We start from the raw sequence: 24,619 nt of genomic DNA, 5'->3' as shown, positions 1-24,619 counted from the left end.
GCATCGGTCCCCTGTTTATCTAGCTTGATAACACACGTAAATTGATCTCAAAGGACGTCATCATTTCACCGCCAGAGAGAGAAAAAAAAATGAAGAGAATACTTCTAACCAGACATAACCTGAAAGATGCCTTATTTCTCATTAATTGGGCCCCTAGAATTCACGTTTCCAAGGCAAATCCTGAAGTTTTCTCAAAAAAAAAAAAATAATAATAATAAATCTATCTGTCAAACTTAAAACACTGAAATCCAGCATATGGACTAGGAGAAACACTTTCATTGAAAAGCTAATAGAGTGAATAAGGATTTATTTCCATGATTTACCTATCAAACAAAAAAAAAAAAATACAATATGGACATTGATTTACCTATCAAAAAAAAAAAAAACAATATGGGCATTATTTATCTATCTATGGGCATTCATTATAGTTAAGGGAAACTGCAGAAATTTTCCATGAGGATGACGTGGGCTCCATGAAGCCATTATTGATTTGTCGAACAAATTTTCCACCATTGAATGGGTTTGAAATAGTGGATTGGGAGTGACCTGACGAGGTAGTCATTCGGTTAGAAGCCTCTCTTGAGGACAACATGACGAATTTCACTCTTGAGGTATAAGGCTGAATTGCAAAACTCCTTGATGCCTGCATCCCTAGTAAAGTAGATGTCCTTGGAGTACCTTGTTTCGCCTCTCCTCGAGCGGATGAATTCGCTCTTACGCCCTGAAAATCGAGATGGTGAGGTCTTGAATAAGTTTGCACTCAACACTTAAACTCTTCCAGCTTGGGGAGCAAACTGGATCGACGTCTACGGCTACGAGCTCATCAAATTAGTCACTCCGGGCCAAAGAAACAAGCTACTCCCTTTGTTGAGCTGATCTTAGCGGGGGGCAATTGATGATGACAGATTTGGCTCTTCAGTGACATCATGACACATGACATCTCATATCAGCTAGATGACACATCGACACCACCTAGACAATGACTTGCCTTAGCCAAAGTAATGGAGCCTGACCTGGCGACCTGCCTTAGGGTGGTTTGCAACACCTCATCTAGGGCAGACCTGTGGCACCTTGTTAGTACCGATCGAAGTGACCTCGATGAGGAGCGACCTCCCTCAAGGTCTTGCCGACTTGATTGAGGTCCAGGTGGTGACCTACAAGACATGTTCGTTGACTAACTTTGCATGCATATCCCGTCTTTCCCGGGTTTCTCGAAAGTTGGCCCTCGCACCGATTGTTCTGGAGGAAACCGAACAAGGCGCAAAGATTGGTTTATGTGCATGGTTACTTCCGAGGACTTCAGACCGGTTAGGCACGTCTTCCCAAAGACCTCAAACGCAATGCGTGAAACCCACACCAAACAATGCCTATATAAAGACACCAACCCCAATGACACAAGGTACATGCGATTATTTGCTCACTAGCTTACTAGCATACAAACTTTTATCTCGCAGCACAACTCAATACTAACTTAAGCATCGAAGCGACCACACCGGGTAAGCCACCCTAGGTCCTCTGAGCTCTGTTTCTTTGTAATTCGACCGGCCAGCTAAACAACCAACGTTCGAGCTGCCCTCCAGCTAGGAACTATCAAAGCACGCACCATTAGGTATCACTTACCCGAATAAGTGATAGTGTGATACCCAGAAAAATAAAATTTCACTGATCCCCACATAAATCTGAAAAATGAACATGAGTGTCTTGGTCTCCCCCCTCAAAATCCAAAAAAAGAAGCCCCCCTTAGAGGAAACGTAAATTGAGTGAATTACAAGATGAACAAAAGTATGAAATACATCTGAACACAAAAGATCACAGACCTACATGAATGCTCAGTCAAATAAACCAAGACCGCCCAGCTTTTATTGACAGAATTCAATAAGCAAACAGGACCATAAAGATGAAAGAGAACGACTAATAAGTCATAAAAGTAGAGATGCAAAAATCAACTCATTAACCAAGCACATCTCGTATGAGAAGCCTACGTACGAGAAACTTTTTTCTCCATTAGATTTGTTAATTGAATATGCTCGTTCATATTCCATATAAGAAGTTAGGTTACCAAAACCTTTTTTTCCCATTCCTTCTTTTTTTCTATTAATGAATATATAAATATAGATTGTCCACAAAATGACGATTTTTACATCCATTGGCTCGTGTATTTATCAGATTACAGAAACCCAGTGAAACCTATAATGAAAACCCAGCACCCAACAGAACACCAAGGCACCAAGTAAATGCCCTGAAAGAATGTAGAATTCAAAATTCAACTTGAAAAAATCCACTCAGATACTAAGCCGACCACAATAAGCTCATCCTCAATTCCGCCAGCCCTTGCATTGTACCATGCTCCTTATCCCACCCCTGTAATTTCAAGGCACCAATAGGTAGGATGTGTAAATCAGGTACAACCGTAGTAAATAATCTACAAATCTGCACGTATCATCTGGTCCATTTTCTTAAAGCAAACCAGCAAGAATGGCACCAGGATCCGTTGCTCCTGTAGCTGGAATGGTCGGCTGCACCTGGGGTGGTGCTAGGGCAGGCATAGGTGAAGGTGTAGGAATGCTAACTAATTGTTCCTTGATGAACTCCTTCAACCTGTGGACAAATTGTCAGAAACTTTCCTAATCTAGCATAATAGCATATAACAGCTTAACGCAAATGACTTCAAAAGTCATAATATACTTACTCAAAAGTTAGCAATGGATCTCCTGAGGCAACCGTCATTCGGAGTTGGGTTCTGTCTGATGGATCAGTTTCAACTCTAATCTGCAATGATTCATAATAAAGTAGTTAGATATCACTGTTCACAAGAGCACAACAGGCTGATGGATTATTACTAAACAGGTTAACCTGGCCAAGAAAAGATCTTCCTGCAAATTGTTAACCTAAAACCATTTCAGTTGCTGCCCTGGTTGTGTATTGAAACTAACGAAGAACTACAAAGTTGACTGGATTAGCCCAGGTAAACTTGAAATGAGATTGGGGAAGTAGCCTAGAATTTTTAGAATCATTTGGCATGGCATTCTCATGCTAAGTGTTTTTTTTTTTTTTCTTTTCTTTTGGAGGGGAGGGGGATCATCTAAATGGCAGATAAACCTATTATTCCTTACCAAGCAAAGCATAGCACGAGTGCTCTCAGAGTAAAATGTTGTGCTTGCAACGAGATTATTTGGATTTGGATCCTGAAAGAACAATTCTAACTTTGAGCACCATTAAAGGATGAAAGGGGAAAATTCAATACGTAAAAAGAAAACAGTAACTTACAAGCCCTGGGGTAACCATCAACTGAAAGCTGTTGAATAAGTTGGCCATTTCTGGAAGAGATAATGGTTTAACTCCTCTAACCTGATCATTGCATGACAGATAAGGCAAAGGAACTTGTCAAAATATCTACTATCTTTAGCAAACTAGTCTGATAACAGAGATACAAGCATGAAATAACACTGTTAAATTCAAAATAAGGTTACAGTTCCACTAACCAATTTGATCCCCAAACAGGCCTCCATTACTATTCAATCCTGAAAAGATGGTAATGTGATCATGGGCATATCTCACCACCCATATGCTCTGATTTTAGAAGGTGAGATAGCACATGCCAGTATGAGTTATGCTCATTATACACAGCAACCCCATACCGTCAGATCATAATTGGAGAGTAATGGAGCTTCAACCACTCATGAAGCAAGTCAAAGTCTGGAACAAAAGCCCATACAACTAAAATGTTTATTAAGTTGCAAAATGCAAGATACCAGTCTACAGAGAGCCCTCTAATAATTAATTACTGGTGGCAGAAAAAATCTTTTAGATATCACAGATTACTATCTGTGATTATTTATATTCGTCAGTTCCGGATCTGAACTTGATGTAAAAGAGAAGTAAGAGAGAGAGGGAGAGAAGAAGAGAAGGACAAATCAAAGAAGAAACCTGTTCGAACCCAAGAGAAGAGAATAGTTCAAATTCTCTCTTAGGTCAGCCAGGATATATAGTTTACTAAAATAAATAGCAAATGTCTTTTATGCCCCTATTTAAGTTGGGACACATCGGCACTAACTAAAAGACACATCACCATATTAATAAAACTCAAATGACTATTCTACCCTTATTAGTCGACACTAACCCTCCCCCTCAAGCTGGAGAGTATATATCATATAGTCCCAGCTTGTTACATATGTAATCCACTCTTGCCCGACTCAACCCTTTGGTGAACAAGTCTGCCCATTGACTCCCTGTATTAACATACACTGTACTTATCATTCCACTAAGAACCATTTCTCTCACAAAGTGACAATCAATCTCTATGTGTTTTGTTCTCTCATGAAAAACTGACGTTAGAGGAGATGCAAACTGCAGCTTGGTTGTCACAATATAGCTTCATCGGAGTGGTAATCGAGTACCCCATCTCCTGTAGGAGATTTCTCAGCCACACTAGTTCACAAGTTGTATGTGCCATGGCTTTGTATCCAGCTTCTGCACTACTTGCCACCACGGTTTGCTTCTTGCTCTTCCATGTCACCAAGTTACCCCCAAGGAAAGTACAATAACCTATAGTAGGCCTTCTGTTAGATATAGATCCAGCCCAATCAACATCTGTATATCCCTCTATTTCAATATCTCCATCACTCTTATATAGCAAGCCATGACCAGGAGCTCCCTTCAAATGCCTTACAATCCTTAGGACCGTGTCCTAATGTGGAACCCGAGGATTTTGCATAAATTGACTCACCACACTCACTGCAAATGAGATATCTAGCTGAGTGATAGTTAGATAGTTTAGCTTGCCCACCAACCTTCTGTACCTTCCTGGATCTTCAAACTCCTCACCTGTATCACTGCTCAACTTGACATTCAATTCCATAGGTGTTTCCGCTGGTTTGGCACCCAATAAGCTTGTCTCCTCCAATAGATCAAGAACATATTTCGTCTGGCACAAATTAATACCATACTTGGACCTTGCCACTTCTATCCCTAAGAAGTATTTCAATTTGCCAAGGTCTTTTGTTTGAAAATGATCATGCAAAAATGTTTTCAACTTGTCAATCCCGGGCCTGTCACTGCCAATAATAACAATATCATCAACATAAACCACTAACAAAATCTTCCCCGCATCAGAGTCAGATGAATATTGAATGGTCAACCTAACACCGTTTCATGCCAAACTTCTTTACGACTTCATTGAATCTGCCAAATCAAGCACAAGGGGACTGTTTAAGTCCATAAATAGCTTTCTTGAGCCTACACACCTTACCATCCTGCCCCTGAGCAACAAACCTGGATGGTTGCTCCATATACACCTCTTCAAAAAGATCACCATGCAAAAAAACATTCTTAATATCAAGTTGAAACAAGGGCCAATAATGTATAGCAGCTAGGGAGATCAAAACACGAAAAGAACCAATCTTGGCAATAGGAGAGAAGGCCTTTGTATAATCAATACCATATAACTGTGAATAACCCTTGGCAACCAACCGAACTTTCAATCTCTCAACACTACCATCAGGAAAATACTTGATCGTATATACCCACTTACATCCTACAATATGCTTACTAGAGGGAAGAGTGGTGAGATCCCACATATGATTGAGCTAGAGCGAAGAGTTCTTCTTCCACCGCCTGACGCCACCCTGGAGAGATAAGGGCTTCCTGGACATCCTTAGGAACAGAAACAGAAGATAACAATGAAACAAATTGTCAATGAGGAGATAGGTGAGAAACAAAAACATAATTGGAGATAGGATGAAGGGTACAGCTACGTTACCTTTCCGTAGGGCAATGGGAAGGTCAAGGTCAGAAATAGGGGGTGATGGTGCTGCGGAAGTCACTTCTGGATCCGTCAACGGTGAAGAAGCTGGAGGGGCCAGTGCATGTCGATGCGTATACACTTGATGGATAGGTGGCCGTGTAAGAGGAAGTGGCACCGGAGGTGAAGACTTAGGCGCAGTTGGAACAAGAGGAATAAGGTCCGCAATAGGAACTAAAAGCGGAAGGAAAGAAGAAGAGGAAGAGACATCTGGCCAAAAAAAGAATGTAACCGACTCAAAGGAGATAACATCTGGACACACAAAACAACGCTGAGAACTGGGATTGTAACACTTGTACCCTTTCTGGGTCCTAGAATAGCCAAGAAAGACACACTCTATAGATCGTGCATCTAATTTGTCTAGTTTGGGACCAAGATTATGAATAAAGCACACACACCCAAAAACCCAAGGAGTAAGAGGAAAATGAGACAACGTAGGAAATAGAACAGAGAAGGGAGACTGACCATCAAGGATGGACATAGGCATTTTGTTAATAAGAAAGCAAGATGTAAGCACAACATCACTCCAGAAATGTTTGGGTACATTCATATGGTGCAACAAAGACTAAACGGTTTCTAAGAGATGGCGATTTTTCCGTTCAGCTACCCCATTTTGTTGGGGGGTGTAAGAGCAAGAGGTTTGATGAATAATACCATGTTCTAAATGTTGTTGAAAGGGTGTATAAAAATATTCTTGGCCATTATCTGAACGTAGGATCTTAATGTGAATACCAAATTGAGTGCAGATTTCAGCATGAAACTTTTGGAAAATAGAAAATAATTCACTTCTTTCTTTCATAAGATAAAACCATGTCATCTTTGGATAATCATCAACAAAAATAACAAAGTACTTGTATCCATTGTGTGATACTATTTTATTTGGACCCCAAATGTCCGAATGGACCAAAGAAAAAGGACTCGACATACGATAATTGACTCTAGAACTGAAGGAAACCCAATGATGTTTCCCATACTGACACGACTCACAATCCAAAGCAAAAAGACGACTCAATGCTGGAATAAGTTGCTTAAGTGCTTTAAGAGACGGGTGCCCAAGTCTGCAATGCCACTGGAGAGGGGTGAGAGATGACTGAAGAGCTGTTGAAGAACCACCACCACCACCACCATCAAGTAATACAATCCACTAGCTTCATGCCCTCCACCAATCTTCATCCCCATATTGAGATCTTGAAATACACAAGATGAAGGGTAAAAGGTGATAGAGCTATTAAGAGACTTTGTCAATTTACTAACAGATATAAGATTAAAAGGAAATTTGGGTACATACAGAACTGAAGACAAAGATAATGAACCGGTTTTAATATCACCAATACCACTTATGGAAGAAGTGGAACCATTAGCAAGGGCGACAGTGTGGATTGTAGAGGATGAAGAAAGTGAAGAGAAAACACCTGGAGTCCCAATCATGTGATCGGAAGCTCCAGAATCAATGATCCCGTGGGAGGGTTTTGATGCCAGACAAGCCATACCTGAGTGGGAAAGCGTAGCTGTACTCGACTGAAAAGTAGCTTGGATCAACCGCTCATATTCAGTATGTAAAATACTCATCATCTCTTGTCCGGAGGCATCTATAGGTGAAGGTGTTTGGCCGGTCTGTTGACTCCCTTGTTCCATATCACCACTTGCCACTGCATGATTTGCCCAGGATGACAGTGGGCCATTTAGATCATAGCGAAAATTAATAGTGTGCCCATCCATACCACAATGCATACACTTTTTCGGACCATGATTACGTCCTCTACCACGAGCTCCCCCTGAATCTCGACCTCCAACACAACCACCACCACGACTGCCCCCTCTAGCCACCGCAAGGGCAGTCCTATCAGATATGGTGGGGTTCTCTGGGGGGCCAACAGAAATCCTCCGGAGACGGGCAAACACCTCCTCGAGAGAGGGGACGACAGACCTACCTAGTATCTAAGCCCTCACCAATTCATATTCAGGCTTCAGTCCCACCAGAAATCTGGTTACATCAAGCTGCTCTCTTTGTTGTTACTGAATTTTAACATCAGATGTAAGGGGGTGATACACACTCAATTCATTCCTCAAATTTCTCAGACTAGCATAATACTCTTCAAGACTTTGGTTACTTTGTTGTAGACTAAAATACTCTTGATAGAGTTGATATACCCTGGTGGTGTTATCCTGTCCTGAATAAAGCTTCTTTGCATGACCCCAAATTTCCTTGGTTGTGTCCAAGAACATGAAGTATACACTAATTGTTGGGATTCTTTGCTGTAAATTAGCTATAAATTAGGCTACAAATCAGGTGTAATTAGCTATATAATTGTTTCCTTATTTAGAATAGATTAGGCAACATATTTTCTTCTAAAATAGGGAACAAGTCCTAATGTTTAGGACTCCAATTGTATATAAAGACATGTTCTGCTGGAATAGAAAAAACAGGTCATTGAAACCTAATTATTCACATGGTATCAGAGCAACCCTAGACGCCTCCTGTTCTTCCCACAGCCGTCCTAGGTCAGTTCTCTATCTACTGCTTTTCCAACAGCATTCTACACTGCTTATTCCGGTAGTATTCCTCAGCCATCCTAGCCTTTATCTCATTCCCGACAGCAACATCAAATGCCATCCATGACAAACACCACCGAATCTTCAATTGAAACTCCAAAATCCTCTTCCTCAAACGTCGAAACTGTTATATTCAATAACAATGGCGGAGACTTTACAAACAGTTTGTTGGAACACAGTAGCCAAAGAAGAAGAGGAGAAAGTTTGAGAATGGCGGCTCTAAACCTTTCAGCCAACCCTACTATCTTATATATATGTTTATCACATAGTGTTACATGAATGGACTAGAATGCCCCTGATTAGTGATGGGACACCTAGACAAATAAAACATTAAACAAGTTTAGGCCCAATAACTAATGACTTAAGACCCAGCAATGACTAACATATACATTAAATCAGCCGAACCAACACTCCCCCTCAAGCTAAGCATGGATGTCAGTCATGTTTAGCTTGCCAAGTAAGTCCAAGAGTTTCGTTGAAGCTAGCCCTTTTGTTAGCACGTCTGCAATCTGCATCTCAGAAGGAGTATAAGGAATGCAGAGTTCCCCTGAGACTATTCTTTCTCTAACGAAGTGTCCGTCAATCTCAATATGTTTCGTCCTATCATGTTGCACTGTTGATGGCAGCCTTGTTGTCACAGTACAACCTGAGAGGACACTCGATCTTTATCCCAAGCTCACTAAGAAGGGTCCTAAGCCACAGAAGTTCAGCAACACCATGAGCCATAGCTCGATATTCAGCCTCTGCACTTGATCTAGCAACCACATTCTGCTTTTTACTCTGCCATGTAACTAGATTCCCTCCAACAAACATGCAATACCCAGAAGTTGAATTCCTGTCCCCAATAGAACCGGCCCAATTTGCATCAGTATACGCTTCAATTTCAATTTTATTGTATTTTCTGAACAGAATTCCTTTTCCTGGGCAAGTCTTCAAGTACCTAAGAATCCTTTCCACTGCTCTCATATGAGGGTCTTTGGAGAGTGTGCATGAACTGGCTGACAACATGTACAACATAAGCAATATCTGGTCGAGTGAGAGACAGATATATCAACTTCCCTACCAGCTTTTGGTATCTCTCTTTATCAAGGTAGTCCTCTCCTACTGATTCCTGTAGACCATGGTTCTGTTCTATTGAAGTATTTGCTGGCCTACACCCCATCATACCTGTCTATTCTAGGAGGTCAAGGACATACTTCCGTTAGATGCCCTCCTTTGACCTAGCAACTTCAATCCCAATGAAGTATCTCAGATTACCCAATTCTTTGATCTCAAACTCAGAAGCCAAGAACTCCTTTAATCTTTTTATCTCTTCCAAATCATCCCCGGTAATCACCATATCATCCACATAGACAATGAGTGCTGTGAGTTTGCTATTTTGTTTCCTTATGAACAAGGTATGATCTGCCCCACTTTGAGTGTACCCCACTTTCTTCATGGCCCCACAAAGCTTCTCAAACCAAGCCCAAGGAGATTGCTTAAGACCATATAATGCTTTCCTCAGTTTACCCACTTTCCTATTGTTGAATGGGCTGATTTATATTGGGCCGATTTATGTTTAGTTTGTTTTCTTTTAAATTAAGAAGTTGTTGGGCCTTGGGCTCATTAGTCTTTTATTTTTAAAAGAATTGTAAGTACCTAGTTGAGTTGCCGCCCTACTAGGGGCATATTTGTAATATCCCATATTTAAGTTAATTATAAATAGAATGAGGGGCTGGCGGCTAGGGTTATGCATCACTATCCTAGTCGACCTTCTTCTCCTTTTCTTCCCTTTCCTCTATCTATTGCTGAAACCCCCAACTTTCTCCTCTTCCTTTCACAAGAAGCTTGGCCGAATCAGCACATAAAGCTTTCTACTTGGTATCAGAGCAGGTTGAAGGTTCTTGAAGAGATTCACTCTTGCAGCCCTAGATCGGCCGACTGCATGGAGATTTAAGAGGCTGATTGAAGCTCTCAGGTAAGCCCAGTTTTTGGATTTTCTTAATGGATCTGTATGCCCTGTAGCTGGTCTAGGTTTTCTCATCAGAATTAGGAAAAACTGGAGACTTGATTTTGTTGGACTCTTCAATTTTGACCTAGGTAGTGGCACCCTAATTTTTTAGGGTTCCTCTGGGTTTTTTGTAAGGGGCGATTCAAGTTCTATGTGGTTTGGAGGCTTCTAGAGAGGGCGGTTGCTTTTTTATCTTTCGTGGGAAGAAAGTCCAGGACACCAAAGGAGTGTCGTTGGTTCCAGAAGGTATTCTATTTGTTTTTGCTGCATTTTTTGGTTGCTTTTTGTACCTCTTTTGAGACACATGGAGGGACATAGAGTTGAATATAACCCCGAGAATGAAATGAGACCAGTGGGAGGAGGTGCTGGAGACCCCTTCGGAGCTGGGACCATTACTACAGTTAGGTTGGATGGTACAAACTACTTGGAATGGTCCCAATCTGCAAAGATGGCCATTGGGGCTCGTGGAAAATTGGGGTATATTACTGGTGAAGAAGTGAAACCCGAAACTGGCAACTCCCGGTGGGTGCAGGAAAATTATATGGTAAGTGCTGTGAAATCTAAACAGAATGGCAATGAAAACAAAAAGGAAGACAAAAGGGACTTGGTCTGTGACTACTGTAAGAAGCCTAAGCATACAAGAGACACTTGTTGGAAGCTTCACCCACATCTTGTGCCGAACAGATTGAAGAATAAGAAAGGAAATGCGCACATGGCAGTTACCGGCGATACTCCGGCCCCCCCTACTACAACTGCTTTGGAGTCCGTTGCAGCTGCTGCAGTAAGGGCCGAGCTTGAGAGGTTTGGGTTACTTCTGAATTAGAGGGATACAACAAGGTACAGGTAGCACAGGTGGAGCCCACTCTACCTCCTTTGCCCACATACTACAAACTATGTTTCTGCTTCAGGTAAGGAGAGATCTCCTTGGATTATAGACTTTGGAGCCTCAGAGCATATGACCCATTGCTCCACTATTTTCTCTTCTTATCAGCTTTGTTCTGGCAGAGATAGGGTCTCCACAGCTGATGGACCCCATGTTCCTATTGCTGGGAAGGGATCTATCAAGATCAATGATTCTATTTGCTTACCTTCTGTTCTCCATGTTCCTAGATTGAGCACTAATTTGTTATATGTTGGTAGTCTAACTAAGAATCTGAACTGCTCAATAATTTTTTCTCCTGGACGCTGTACTTTGCAAGATCTAGATTCAAAGATGATGATTGGGAGTGGTCGGGAAGTGAATGGAATCTACCTCCTGGATGCTCTCCCTCTTCACCAAAGCCATCATGTTTGCAGAGATAGTGAGTCAAAATTTGTGGGTCAGATTATGCTTTGGCACAATCGTCTGGGTCATTTACCTTTTCTTCTTTGAGTTGTTTGTTTCCAAAGCTGTTTGAGTCTGTGAATCTGTCAAGTTTGAAGTGTGAGGGCTCTGAACTTGGAAAGCATTGTAGACACCCTTTTAAACCTAGTAAATAAAAGATGTTCTTCTCCCTTTGATGTAATTCATTCGGATGTGTGGGGCCCTTATCATGTTCCCTCTATGGGCGATTATCGCTATTTTCTCTTGTTTGTGGATGATTTCTCTTGATATTCCTAGATTTATCTGATGAAATCACGCGATGAAGTACCATACTTGGTGAATCAATTCCACCAGATGGTACTAACACAGTTTGGGACAAGAATAAAGATGTTCAGATCTGACAATGCTAGGGAATATTTTGAGAGACATCTTGCCTCATATCTATTGGAGTATGGTGTTGTCCATCAGAGCAGTTGCCCCTATAGTCCATAGCAGAATGGTGTTGCAGAGAGGAAGAACAGACACATCGTTGAGACGGAAAGAAGCATGATAATCACAACCACAGTTCCGGTTCATTTTTGGGGTGATGCAGTTCTCACGGCAGTATATCTGATTAACAGAGTGCCCTCTCGTGTACTCGGATTCAGGACCCCATTCAACCTTCTTTTTCCTCAGGGGGAGATGTTTCATATTCCTCTAAGGGTGTTTGGATGCGTCTGCTTTGCACATATTCTTGGCCCTTACCGTTCGAAGCTTGACCCCAAGACAAAGAAATGTGTTTTCCTTGGATATGTAGAGAATCAGAAAGGGCACCACTGCTATGATCCAGTCTCTGGGAACCGGTATGTTACTATGGATGCTACCTTTTTTGAATCTACGTACTTCTTCTCAAAGGATCCTTCTCAAGGGGAGTGTTTTCGGGAAGTAAGTCAGCAGTCTATCCCTCTCCCAGTTCCAGTTCCTGTGTCTACTCCTATGCTTGACCACCACCCGATGTCACCCACCTTGCCACCTCCTTTGCGTTCCATTTCACAACATTACTCACGGCGGAGACTCCATAAGGCGGTTGATTCTACTACAATAGAACTCACACCAGTTCCTGTCGATCCCTTGGAGACTCCAGATTCGGCTGATACGGATTCAGGTATTCCTCTTGATCCCACTATTTCAGTTCCCATTGATCCTACTGGCACTGTTACAGATAACCTTGATCTCCTTATTGCTCTTAGGAAAGGGAAGAAAAAGTGCACTGCTCATTGTATCTCATAAGTACTTATCCTATAGTGGACTTTCTCCTTCCTACCGTGCTTTTCTCTCTTCTCTTGATTCAGTGTCTATACCCAAGGGTGTTAGTGAGGCTCTCTCCAAACCTGAGTGGAAGACAACTATGCAGGAAGAGATGGAGGCTTTGATTAAGAATCAGAAATGGGAGATTGTGGACCTACCAGAAGGCAAGGAGACAGTTGAATACAAATGGGTTTACACAGTAAAGTATAAGGCAGATGGAAGTATAGAAAGGTACAAGACAAGACTTGTTGCAAAAGGGTACACACATACCTATGGCATTGATTATCTAGAGACATTTGCACTAGTTGCAAAGATGACCTCTGTTCGGATACTCCCTTCTCTTGTTGCCTCATACTCTTGGCCCTTGTTTCGACTGGATGTAAATAATGCTTTCCTAAATAGGGATTTGCAAGAAGAGGGGTATATGGATCTTCCAGCTGGTTTTTATGATAATGCTGAAAAGGGAAAGGTATGCAAGCTGAAGAAATCACTATATGGCTTGAAACAATCTCCCAGAGCATGGTTTGACAGATTCAAAAAGGCCTTGATTGTTTTTGGCTACACTCAAACTCAATCTGATCACACCTTGTTTGTGAAGCGCAGGGGATCTTTGGTGTCAATCCTAATTGTTTATGTGGATGACATTGTTGTCATTGGGAATGATTTGAGTGAGATTGATAGTCTGAAGAGGAACCAACATAAGGAATTTGAGATTAAGGATCTTAGAGAACTAAGATACTTCATAGGCATCGAAGTTGCAAGATCGAAACATGGAATTTTTATCTCTCAAACGAAGTATGTCTTGGACCTTCTCCAAGAGATAGGGAAACTTGGAACAAAGGCAGCTAGCACCCCCATTGATCAGAACCATAGAATCAGTGCATCAGAAGGTGAACTAGTGAAGGACCTTGGGAGATACCAAAGACTTGTGAATCAATACATGCATGCAGTAGAAGATCAAGATTGTAATCAGTCTTGAATCCTAAAAGGTTTTAGGTTTGCAAAACAGAAGAGAAAGTGAGAGAAAGGAGAGAGAATAGAAGAGAAGCAAGAGAACACAAGTTGTTGAAAGGAGGGACAGATTCTAACAGATCTGCCGCTGCCACTCTCTTAATATTTATAGGTTATGTTTAGTACATAATGGAAAGGACACATCTGCCCTTGGTACTTACATAATAAATAAAGTAAATAAAAACTGAAATAAGTAACAACTGAATTAACAAACTGACTCAAACTGATACTACTATAACTGAAACAAATAACTACACCGCTGTCCTACGAACACAGTGGGGACCACTGCAGTGGGGCCCACATCAGTGTTCTCTACACTCCCCCTCAAGTTGGGAGTGGATATCTATCATGCCCAACTTGGATAGGTCTATCTCTAACTTCTTCCTTGGTACAGCCTTGGTGAGGATATCCGCGAGCTGCATATTAGATGTGATGTACGGAAGACACACTTCTTGTGATGTGACCCTTTCTCGCACAAAATGTCGATCAACTTCGATATGTTTAGTTCTGTCATGCTGCACTGGGTTGTGGGCTATATTAATAGCTGCCTGATTATCACAATACAACATTAAGGGCTTTTCATAATCAATACCCAACTCTTCAAGTAGTGACCTCAGCCATAAGATTTCAGCCACTCCATTAGCCATTGACCTGTATTCCGCTTCAGCACTGGAGCGAGAAACAACACTCTGCTTCTTACTCCTCCAAGAGACAAGGTTACCTCCCACCAGGGCACAATATCTAGAGGTAGACCTTCTGTCATCAACATTTCCAACCCAATCGGCATCTATATAGACTTCCACCCTCATGTGATTATTGTTCTTGAGCAATATACCTCTACCCGGGCATCTCTTCAAGTATGCTAATATTCTCTCTGCCGCAAGAAGATGAGAGGTTCTAGGGGAGTTCATGTACTGGCTAACAACACTAACTGCATAGCTGATATCCGGCCGAGTGAGGCAGAGATATAGAAGCTTTCCAACCAACCGTTGGAACATAACTTTGTCTTCAAGAGGCTCCCCACCCTATGCACTAATCTTGTGATTTTGTTCGATGGGTGTATCGGCCGGCTTAACACCCAACTTTCTAGTTTCCGCCAACAGATCTAGAACATATTTTCTCTGAGAGAAAAAAATCCCCTGCTTGGATCTAGCCTCAATACCCAAAAAGTACCGTAGTTCACCAAGATCTTTCACCTCAAACTCTTGATGAAGGAGCTGTTTGAGGGACTCAATCTCATGACTGTCATTTCATATCACTACAATATCATCAACATAGACTGCTAGTAGTGTCAGAGAGGACTCCACCCTCTTGATGAATAGTGTATGATCTGAATGGGCCTGTACATAACCAAACCTTCCAAGGGCTAATCTGAACCTATCAAACCAGGCTCTAGGTGACTGCTTCAAACCATACAATGCCTTGTTCAGTCGGCAAACCTTCTTACCTGTCTCTATATCATAGAATCCAGGAGGCAACTGCATGTAAACCTCTTCTTGTAAGTCTCCATTCAAAAAGGCATTTTTAACATCCGTCTGAAACAGGGGCCAAGAATCATTTGCTGCAAGGGATAACAAAACTCGAATGGTGGTCATCTTGGCTACTGGGGCAAAGGTCTCCAAGTAGTCTATACCATAAGTTTGAGTGAACCTCTTTGCAACCATCCGGGCTTTGTACCTTTCAATAGAGCCATCAGCATTATGCTTCACAGTGCACCCATCTGCATCCCACCGGTTTCTTTCCTTTTGGTGGGTCAACCAGTGCCCAAGTATTATTCTTCAATAGGGCATCCATTTCGACTTGCATTGCATCTTTCCATTCTGGAACTGATAAGGCTTCTTGCACTGTTCTTGGAATAGGGACATCGGCAATGGAAGTGAGATAGGACCGGTAAGATGGTGATAGACGATCATAGGATAAGAACTGTGAAATGCTGTGAGCTGTAGAAGTGGTGCAATGTCGTTTCCCTTTGCGAATGGCAATAGGGAGATCAAGGTCATTCATAGGAGGGGAAGTGGCAACAGTGAGAGGTATCTTAGTAGGCTCTGGATCTGGAGGCGCAGAAGGAACTGGAGCTGGCCGGGACTGCCGAAGACTAGGATCAACCTGCCTGCATCGCCTGTGATAGACTCTCAACTCTGGCTCCCTTTGACCACCCTCACCACTACAACCTTCATTACCTAGTGGAATAGGTAAAGGAACAACCCCACTTCTACCAGGCCCACTTCCACTCTCACTGTTCTCCCCCTGAAGAAAGAAACTCAAAACAGCCCCACTCTCACTGCTCTCCCCCTGAGGAGAAACCCTAGGATAATAGGGTGTCTCCTCAAAGAAGGTGACATCCATGGAGACAAACCGTTTCCCTGAAACCAGATCATAGCAGCAATAACCCTTTTGAGTTTGTGCATAACCAAGGAAAATGCATTTGGAGGCCTTAGGTTCAAATTTGGAATGATGAGGCCCGAGAAGCTGAACGAAATAGGTACAACCAAAGGATTTAAGGGGAACAATGAACAACTCCTCGTCTGGGTATAGAAGGGAAAAGGGGGTTCTCATATCAAGGACCCGGGAAGGAACTCGATTAATGAGATAAACTGTCGTGAGGATAGCATCGCCCCAAAAGCGAATAGGTACATTGGAGGTAAACATAATGCTTCTAGCCACCTCCAAGATATGACTATTCTTCCTTTCGGCAACGCCGTTCTGCTGTGGTGTATAAGGGCAAGTGCTCTGGTGAATAACTCCATGGCTAAGAAGGTAGGAGGTCAATGGCTGAGCAAAGTATTCCTTTGCATTATTAGATCTAAGGACTTTGATTTTGGTCCCAAACTGAGTGAGAACCATCTGATGGAAGTTTTGGGTCAGAGCAGGAACCTCATCCCGAGAACGCATAAGATGGACCCAAGAAAACCGGGTATGGTCATCAACAAACAGTAGAAAATATCTGAACCCACCCATAGAAGAGATATGATATGGCCCCCAAACATCAGTATGCACAATATCAAAAGAGGAATTACTCCTTTTATTACTTAAAGAATAAGAGGTTCTACAATGTTTGGCAAACTCACAACTCTCACACCTCAACTTTGATAACTCAACAGACTCAAATAAAGTAGGAAACAGACTCTTCAAAGACCTAAAAGACAAATGACCTAATCGGTTATGCCAAAGCATAACCGAATTCACAGACTAGGAAACAAAAGACTTCTTATCCACTGACTCCTCCCGACGAGAACTCTCTCCAAGCAGATAGATCCCGTTCGTCTCACAGCCAGTCCCAATCACCTTCCTCGTCTCCAAATCCTGAAAAACACATCGGTCAGGGAAAAAGGTTACTGAACAGTTCATGTGTTTGGTAATACTACTAACTGAAAGCAGGTTGGTATCAAGCTTAGGAACATGCAAGACAGAAGATAAAGAGATAGTATCTGGTAGCTTGATGTCCCCCTTGCCCGAAATGGGAACAAGAGAGCCATTAGCAATGGATACTCTATCTCAGCCAGAGGACAAGTGATAAGAAGTGAACAAAGACGGCAAGCTAGTCATATGGTCAGATGCACCTGAATCTTTTTCCCAACAGTGATCAGTATTACCTGGAGCTGAAGCATGGTAAGCTGAGGCTCGAGTACCTGAATGTGCAAATGCAGATGTGGCAGGAGCTGATGGTGACTGAGATGGCTGAGCTGAACTCCCAACTTCCTTTTCCAACTGTATGAGGGCAGCCCGAACAATAGCTAAAGTCTCCAGGGATGTGCCTGATGAGGATGTTGAATCAGTGTTCACTGCCATATGAGCATTACCCTTCTTATTTCTTAGTTTTGCTGGGACCAAGTGAGGATGTAGCTTCCAACAAGTATCTTTTGTGTGCTTGGGTTTCTTGCAATGTTCACATACCAGATCCCATTTATCTTCCTTCTTCCGGTCCCTTTCTGAGTCACCCCCTAGCTTGGGTTTAATAGCTGTCAAGGCTGGGAAAGAGGGCTGAGCTGCATCATAACTTTCCTCCTGGTCTCTTCACTATGCACCAGGGAGTATGCTTGAGAAAGGGTCACACTATCTCTTGTCAATATCTGTTGTCGCACAATGTCATATTCTGAATTCAAACCAGCCAGAAACTCAAATACCCTATTCGTCTCGACTTGCTTTCTGTGAGTCTGTGCATCTTTGGGACTCTCCCACTCAAGGGTCTCTAGATGGTCAATCTCATGCCACAAGGATTTCAAGGTAGAGAAGTAGACAGAAACTGGCTTCTCTCCTTGTTTAAGGTTGTTCACCTCACACTTCAGTTCAGGCTCTGGCAACATTAAGGGGTTGGGAATAGGTTTCTTTCACAACATCCCATATCTCTTTGGCTGTCTTTGCCCACAAGTAATTTCGACTGATATGTGTCTGCATAGAATTACACAGCCATGCCATAACTAAATAGTTCTCTTGAACCCACTTTGTGTATGTTGGGTCTTCTTTGGAAGGTTCTTTCACATCTCCCAAGAGGTAACCCAGTTTTCCCCTTCCTCCAATAGCCATCATGGTTGATTGTGCCCACTCCAAATAATTTGACCCATCAAATCTCATAGTTGTAATCTGAAACCCGGTTTCAGATACATTACCATAACTGTGGTTTTCAAAACTACTTTCTCCCTAACCCTTAAACTCCATCTTTGATCAAGATTCAGTGGCTACAAACTGTTAGAGCAATTATACCAGAAAATAGAGTCAAGCCAGTAAGTCTGAAATCTGATCCGAAACCAACACAAATCTGATCTGATCTGATCCGATCTGAAACCAACCCAAATCTGATCTAAAATCAATCGCCTATCACAATATATGCAAGAAATCAACTCAAATCTGATCTGAAATCAATTGGCATGCACATTACCAGGCAGCCTATCAATCTGAGATGCTATTTTCTAAAATCACTACTGTGGGGCCCACTAGTGTGAGAGAAAAAATAGGGTTTCAATAGTAGGTTTGAAGTAAGTGCTCAGCTACACTCTCCAAGCAGTCCGCACAAGTGGGACTTGTCGTAGGGCATATGAAACCGTAAAAACTAATCACCTTTGAAGAGGAGGGTTCGGCCCAACAGTCAAACCCTAGAAACAAACTTAACCACAGTTCGGCAAGCCAAACCCTAGAACAAACTTGAACACAGTTCGGCCCCTCTTTCTAGATAGGTCCAACCTATCTCGGCTGGTTGCAGTCTCTGAAACTTAGTAAAAAAAAACTTACTTACTGATTACCTGTCTTCGGTTTACTGTCTTCTAGGGTTACCTGAACCCTAACCTTCGCTGCCTCTTCCTGATTACCAACTCTCTGCAAGCCGCGGCAAGTCTTCAACTGTTGCGAACCTCTCCTGGTAATCTCCAAGATTCATCCACCGAAAAACTTCTTCAAAGCTTCCAGCCCTAGCTAGTCCTCGTGTGGTTGGCTGGACTAGACACACATGAGAAGCCCTAGATAGGCTCTGATACCAAGTAGAAGATCAAGACTGTAATCAGTCTTGAATCCTAAAAGGTTTTAGGTTTGCAAAACAAAAGAGAAAGTGAGAGAAAGGAGAGAGAATAGAAGAGAAGCAAGAGAACACAAGTTGTTGAAAGGAGGGACAAATTCTAACAGATCTGCCATCGCCACTCTCTTAATATTTATAGGTTATGTTTAGTACATAATGGAAAGGACACATCTGCCCTTGGTACTTACATAATAAATAAAGTAAATAAAACTGAAATAAATAACAACTGAATTAACAAACTGACTCAAACTGACACTACTATAACTGAAACAAATAACTACTCTGCTGTCCTACGAACACAGTGGGAACCACTGCAGTGGGGCCAACATCAGTGTTCTCTACATATGCTCCACGAGATCAGCACTGGAAGGTAGTTGACAGGATCTTTGCATATTTGAAGGAACATCCAGGCAGGGGCATATTGCTTACTGATCATGGACAACCGAAGCTAGAGACCTATACAGATGCAGATTGGGCAGGATGCCTTGATGACAGAAGATCAAGTTCAAGAGTGTGCACCCTAGTTGGGGGTAATCTAGTCTCATGGAAGAGTAAAAAACAAACAGTTGTGGCAAGATCAAGTGTAGAAGCGGAATATAGGGCCATGGCACATGGAGTTTTAGAACTTCTTTGGATTCGTTCTCTGTTAGAGGAAATCAGTGTACAGGCAGAAGAACCTATGATGCTATACTACGATAACCAGGCAGCAATCAATATTGCCCATAATCCAGTCCAGCATGACCAAACTAAGCACATTGAAATAGATAGACATTTTATCAGAGAAAGGGTAACTTCGGGAGAAGTTTGTCTTCCATACATTTCTTCTGATCTGTAGCTTGCTGATGTTCTCACAAAAGGTGTTGCGAAGAATAAGTTGGAACATGATCTACGCAAGTTGGGAATGTGTGACATCTATTCCCAACTTGAGGGGGAGTGTTGAGTGGGCTGATTTATGTTGGGCCGATTTATGTTTAGTTTGTTTTCTTTTAAATTAAGAAGTTGTTGAGCCTTGGGCCCATTAGTCTTTTATTTTTAAAAGAATTGTAAGTACTTAGTTGAGTTGCCGCCCTACTAGGGGCATCTTTGTAATATCCCATATTTAAGTTAATTATAAATAGAATGAGGGGCTGGCGGCTAGGGTTATGCATCACTATCCTAGTCGACCTTCTTCTCCTTTTCTTCCCTTTCCTCTATCTATTGCTGAAACTCTCAACTTTCTCCTATTCCTTTCACAAGAAGCTTGGCCAATTCAGCACATAAAGCTTTCTACTCCTATCAAAAACATAACCTGGTGGAGGATCCATGAATACCTCTTCATGTAGATCACCATTTAGGAAAGCATTCTTCACATCTAGCTGATGTAGTCAATCCCTTCATTTTGAGTAAACCCCTTTGCAACAAGTCTGGTCTTGTACCTTTCAATGGACCCATCCTCCCTATGCTTTACAGTGAACACCCACTTGCATCCGACAATTCTCTTCCCTTCTGGTAGATACACTAATTCCCAAGTCCTTGCTTTCATTAAGGCTTTCATTTCTTCATTCATAGCCACTTTCCATCTTGGGTCAGACACTGCCTCTGAGTACCTAGTAAGGACATGCATGGAGGAGAGAGCAGACACAAAGGAATAATAACGAGGAGATAAACGTGAGTAAGAAACAAATTCAGCAATGGGGTGTCTGATAGTACAAGAACGGGTAGACTTACGAAGAGTAATAGGAAGATTCAAATCAGAAGTATGTGTGATAAAATTACCTGGAGTTGCTGAGATAGGTTGATCCGAGTCTGATTGGTTGCTACCATGAGTTAGAGGGCCCTTATATTTTTTTGTTTTCTACTGGAGTCCTCAGTAACATCTACAACATCAAGAGTGGTAATAGGCACAATGGGAGCCTCACTAGGTTCACCCGGGATGCTACAACTAGGAGGATCAGGAGGAGAAGATGGAAGGCCCAAGGCAGAAAGAGGCACAAAAAAGGAGGGTAAAGAAGAATCCTCTTCCATCCCACTAGTCTCCCCTTGAAGAGGATTCTGGGAAGAATGAAAATAGGATTGAGACTCAAAAAATACCACATCTTTTGTGACATATTTCTTCTTGGTAACGGGATCATAACACTTGTAACCCTTCTGTGTAGGAGAGTACCCTAGAAAGATTCCTTTCGTAGCCCTAGGATCTAGCTTGGTCTTCTTTGGATCCTTTACATGTATAAAACATAAACAACCAAAGACTCTAGGTGGAAGAGGAAAGTCAAGAAGATTAGGACAAAGGACAGAGAAAGGAGTTTTCATACCCAACACCTTGGATGGCATCCGGTTTATCAGATATGATGCGGTACGGACTGCTTGAGACCAGTAGTGCTTGGGAACCTTGTGTTGAAATAGTAAGGCTCGAGCGGTCTCCAATAGGTGTCTATTCTTATGCTCAGCAACCCCATTCTATTGAGGGGTACTAGCACAAGATGACTGATGTAGCATGCCAACATCCTCCATGAACAGGTTCAAGGATCTTTCAAAATATTCAACAGCATTGTCTGACCGGAATTGCTTAATCTTCTTGTAAAATTGTGTTTCAATCATTTTACAAAATGCCATGGTTATTTGTGGCACTTCACCACGTCCTTTTAACAAGTAGATCCATGTGCATTGTGATTAGTAATCAATAAAACTGATAAATTAACGAAAGTCATCAACAGAAACAAGAGGTGAAGGGCCCCAAACATCAGAATGAACCAAATCAAAAGGAGCTTGAATTTCATTACTAGAAACTAGATAAATAGTTCTACATTGTTTTGACAACTAACACACTTCACAAACTAAACTTTGACTAGAAATACCCTTGAATAATTCAGGAAACAACCCTTCCAATGATGAAAAAGGTAAATGACCTAGCCTAGTATGCCACAAATGTAACCTAGCTATTGACTCCACATTATTCTGACTACTAGCAGTAGATGTTTGTAAGGTCGAACTGATGTCTACATCAAAAAAGTAGAGACCTCCATACTCATGACCGCTCCCAATCGTTCTCTTCGTCAATTTGTCCTGAAAGACACAATGAGTAGGAAAAAAGGTTATGCTACAGTTCAAATTCTTGGTAAGCTTTGAAACAGATAAGAGATTGGAAGTAAGATTGGGAACATGCAGAGCAGATTTAAGAGAGAGGTCCTTGCTTAGGTCAACCACCCCTTTCCCAGAGATGGTGGAGAGAAAATCATCAGCAACTCTCATCTTATCTTGACCAGACAATAAGTGATAGGAAGAAAATAAAGAGGACATATGTGTCATGTGGTCGGTTGCACCGGAATCAATAATCCAAGAAGTAGAGTCAATAGAACTAGTTGCACTAAAAGTAGAGACAATACCTGATCTGGCAAGGGAGGTGGAAGCAAGAGAGTTAGTCCTTAGATGGGTTAAAGCCCGACTAAGGACCTCTACCTCATCAGCAGTGAAACCCAAGGACCCGGATATGGAGGAATTAGCAGTCTGTCCCATGGGAGAAGAAGCAACTGTTGATGTGTTCTTTGTTCTATCACCACTGTGACTAGTAACAAGGTTCCCACATGCTGCTTGACCCTTCTGGTGCTTCTTGTCTTTCCTAAAGGCAGCTGGTTTCAGATGAGGATAAAAAATCCAACACTTCTCTTTTACATGCCTTTCACCTGCAAATGAGTGCACTTGAGATGCCTCTTGTCTGAATACTTGTTCCCCTTTTGATTTGAAGAAATCAGGGCTGAATGTTCAATAGGCTGTTCAGCTGGCTGTATTTGAGTGTCAACTTGCATCTCTTTCCTCCTGACCTCTTCATTCCTTACTAGATAATAAACATGATGTAAATCTAGCATTTCATCCCTTCCCAAAATTTGAGACCTTATGCTCTCATACATTGGGTCTAAATCAGCCAAGAACTTAAAGGCTCTACTCTCTTCAATTTGTTTATCATGCCTCTCCTTGTCTTTGGCATTCTCTCAATCAAGAATAAGGTGGTGATCAAGCTCTTCCCACAGTCCTTCTAGGGTTGCAAAATATGTTGCAACTGTCATATCTCCTTGTCTCAAGGCAGCAATGTCTTGGTTTAGCCTATAAATTCTGGCATTGTTCTTTCTCTGTCTATAAGTTTTACACACTTTCTCCCAAATCTTAGTAGCAGTGGATAAGTGCTGAACAGTCCTAGCTACTCTTGGAGTCATTGAAGCAAGCAGCCAGGACATAACAGTAGCATTCTCCTTACGCCAAACTGCGTACTCCACACTACCCACTTCAGGTTCCTTCTTCTACCCATCTAAATAACCCATGAGTTCCCAGGAAGTAATGAAGAGCATGGCAGAAACAGACCATTCTCTGAAATTGTATTCATTCAACAAAACACCGGTGATCTGCAAGCTGTGCAGATTTGGATTCTCTAGATTAGGAGACCTCCCACCAGATCTATTATCCCTAGAAGACACTTCCCCCGATATTGAAGACATCTCCTCCCTCTTACAATGATCACGATTGCAAACTCAGTACAAAGAATACTGTTTCAGACTTACCGAGGTTGTTACAGTCCTGAGAACTCGTAACAGATCTGAAACCAAGAGCAACCCACCGCTGCACTGTGCTGACTTCTGCTGTGGTAGACTGTAGTCACCCCTGCTTACATTCCTTCTAATCTTCAGACTGCTGACCTAACTAAAGCACTTCCAAGGGCGCATTTTGAAGATCTTAGTTGCAAGCTGGGTATGATAAATATTTACAACCCAGCTTGAGGGGGAGTGTTGGGATTCTTTGCTGTAAATTAGCTATAAATTAGGCTACAAATTAGGTGTAACGAGATATATAATTGTTTCCTTATTTAGAATAGATTAGGCAAGATTTTCTCTTCTAAAATAGGGAACAAGTCCTAACATTTAGGACTCCAATTGTATATAAAGACATGTTCTGCTAGAATAGAAAAAACAGGTCATTCAAACCTAATTATTCACACTAATCTTAGGTTCCATACTGTTCCACAGCCAAGTCATAATCTGTGCATCTTCTTGCTCCCAATCACCATACTCTTGGGAATCAACTGGAGGTTTTTCTTCTCTTATATGCTTTACTTTCTTCTTGGCTCTGAGAAACATTTCAACAGATTTGGCCCAAGGTATGTAATTTTCTCCATTCAATTTAATTGAGGTCATCTGTACATTC

At 41.9% G+C, this 24,619-nt stretch overlaps 1 protein-coding gene across 1 annotated transcript in view; it reads right to left on the bottom strand.

The window, feature by feature from the left end:
- Positions 1 to 2,055: 2,055 nt before the first annotated feature.
- Positions 2,056 to 24,619, bottom strand: part of LOC148871041 (AP-2 complex subunit alpha-1-like) — a 150,505-nt gene continuing 127,941 nt past the window's right edge. The window contains exons 24-27 of the mRNA XM_088973311.1: positions 3,268 to 3,348; positions 3,114 to 3,185; positions 2,690 to 2,769; positions 2,056 to 2,598 (exon numbers count right to left, since the gene is read on the bottom strand). Of these exons, the coding sequence (XP_088829437.1) occupies positions 2,457 to 2,598; positions 2,690 to 2,769; positions 3,114 to 3,185; positions 3,268 to 3,348 (375 nt within the window). The 3' untranslated portion in view covers positions 2,056 to 2,456. The remainder of the gene's footprint in view (positions 2,599 to 2,689; positions 2,770 to 3,113; positions 3,186 to 3,267; positions 3,349 to 24,619) is intronic.

Source organism: Nelumbo lutea, chromosome 2 (genome assembly GCF_056320005.1).
Source record: "Nelumbo lutea isolate HS-2025 chromosome 2, American lotus-T2T, whole genome shotgun sequence".
In the NCBI taxonomy this organism is placed as follows: Eukaryota; Viridiplantae; Streptophyta; class Magnoliopsida; order Proteales; family Nelumbonaceae; genus Nelumbo; species Nelumbo lutea.
Note: the sequence above shows the minus strand (reverse complement) of the source record. Positions and strands in the feature narration are given on the sequence as shown.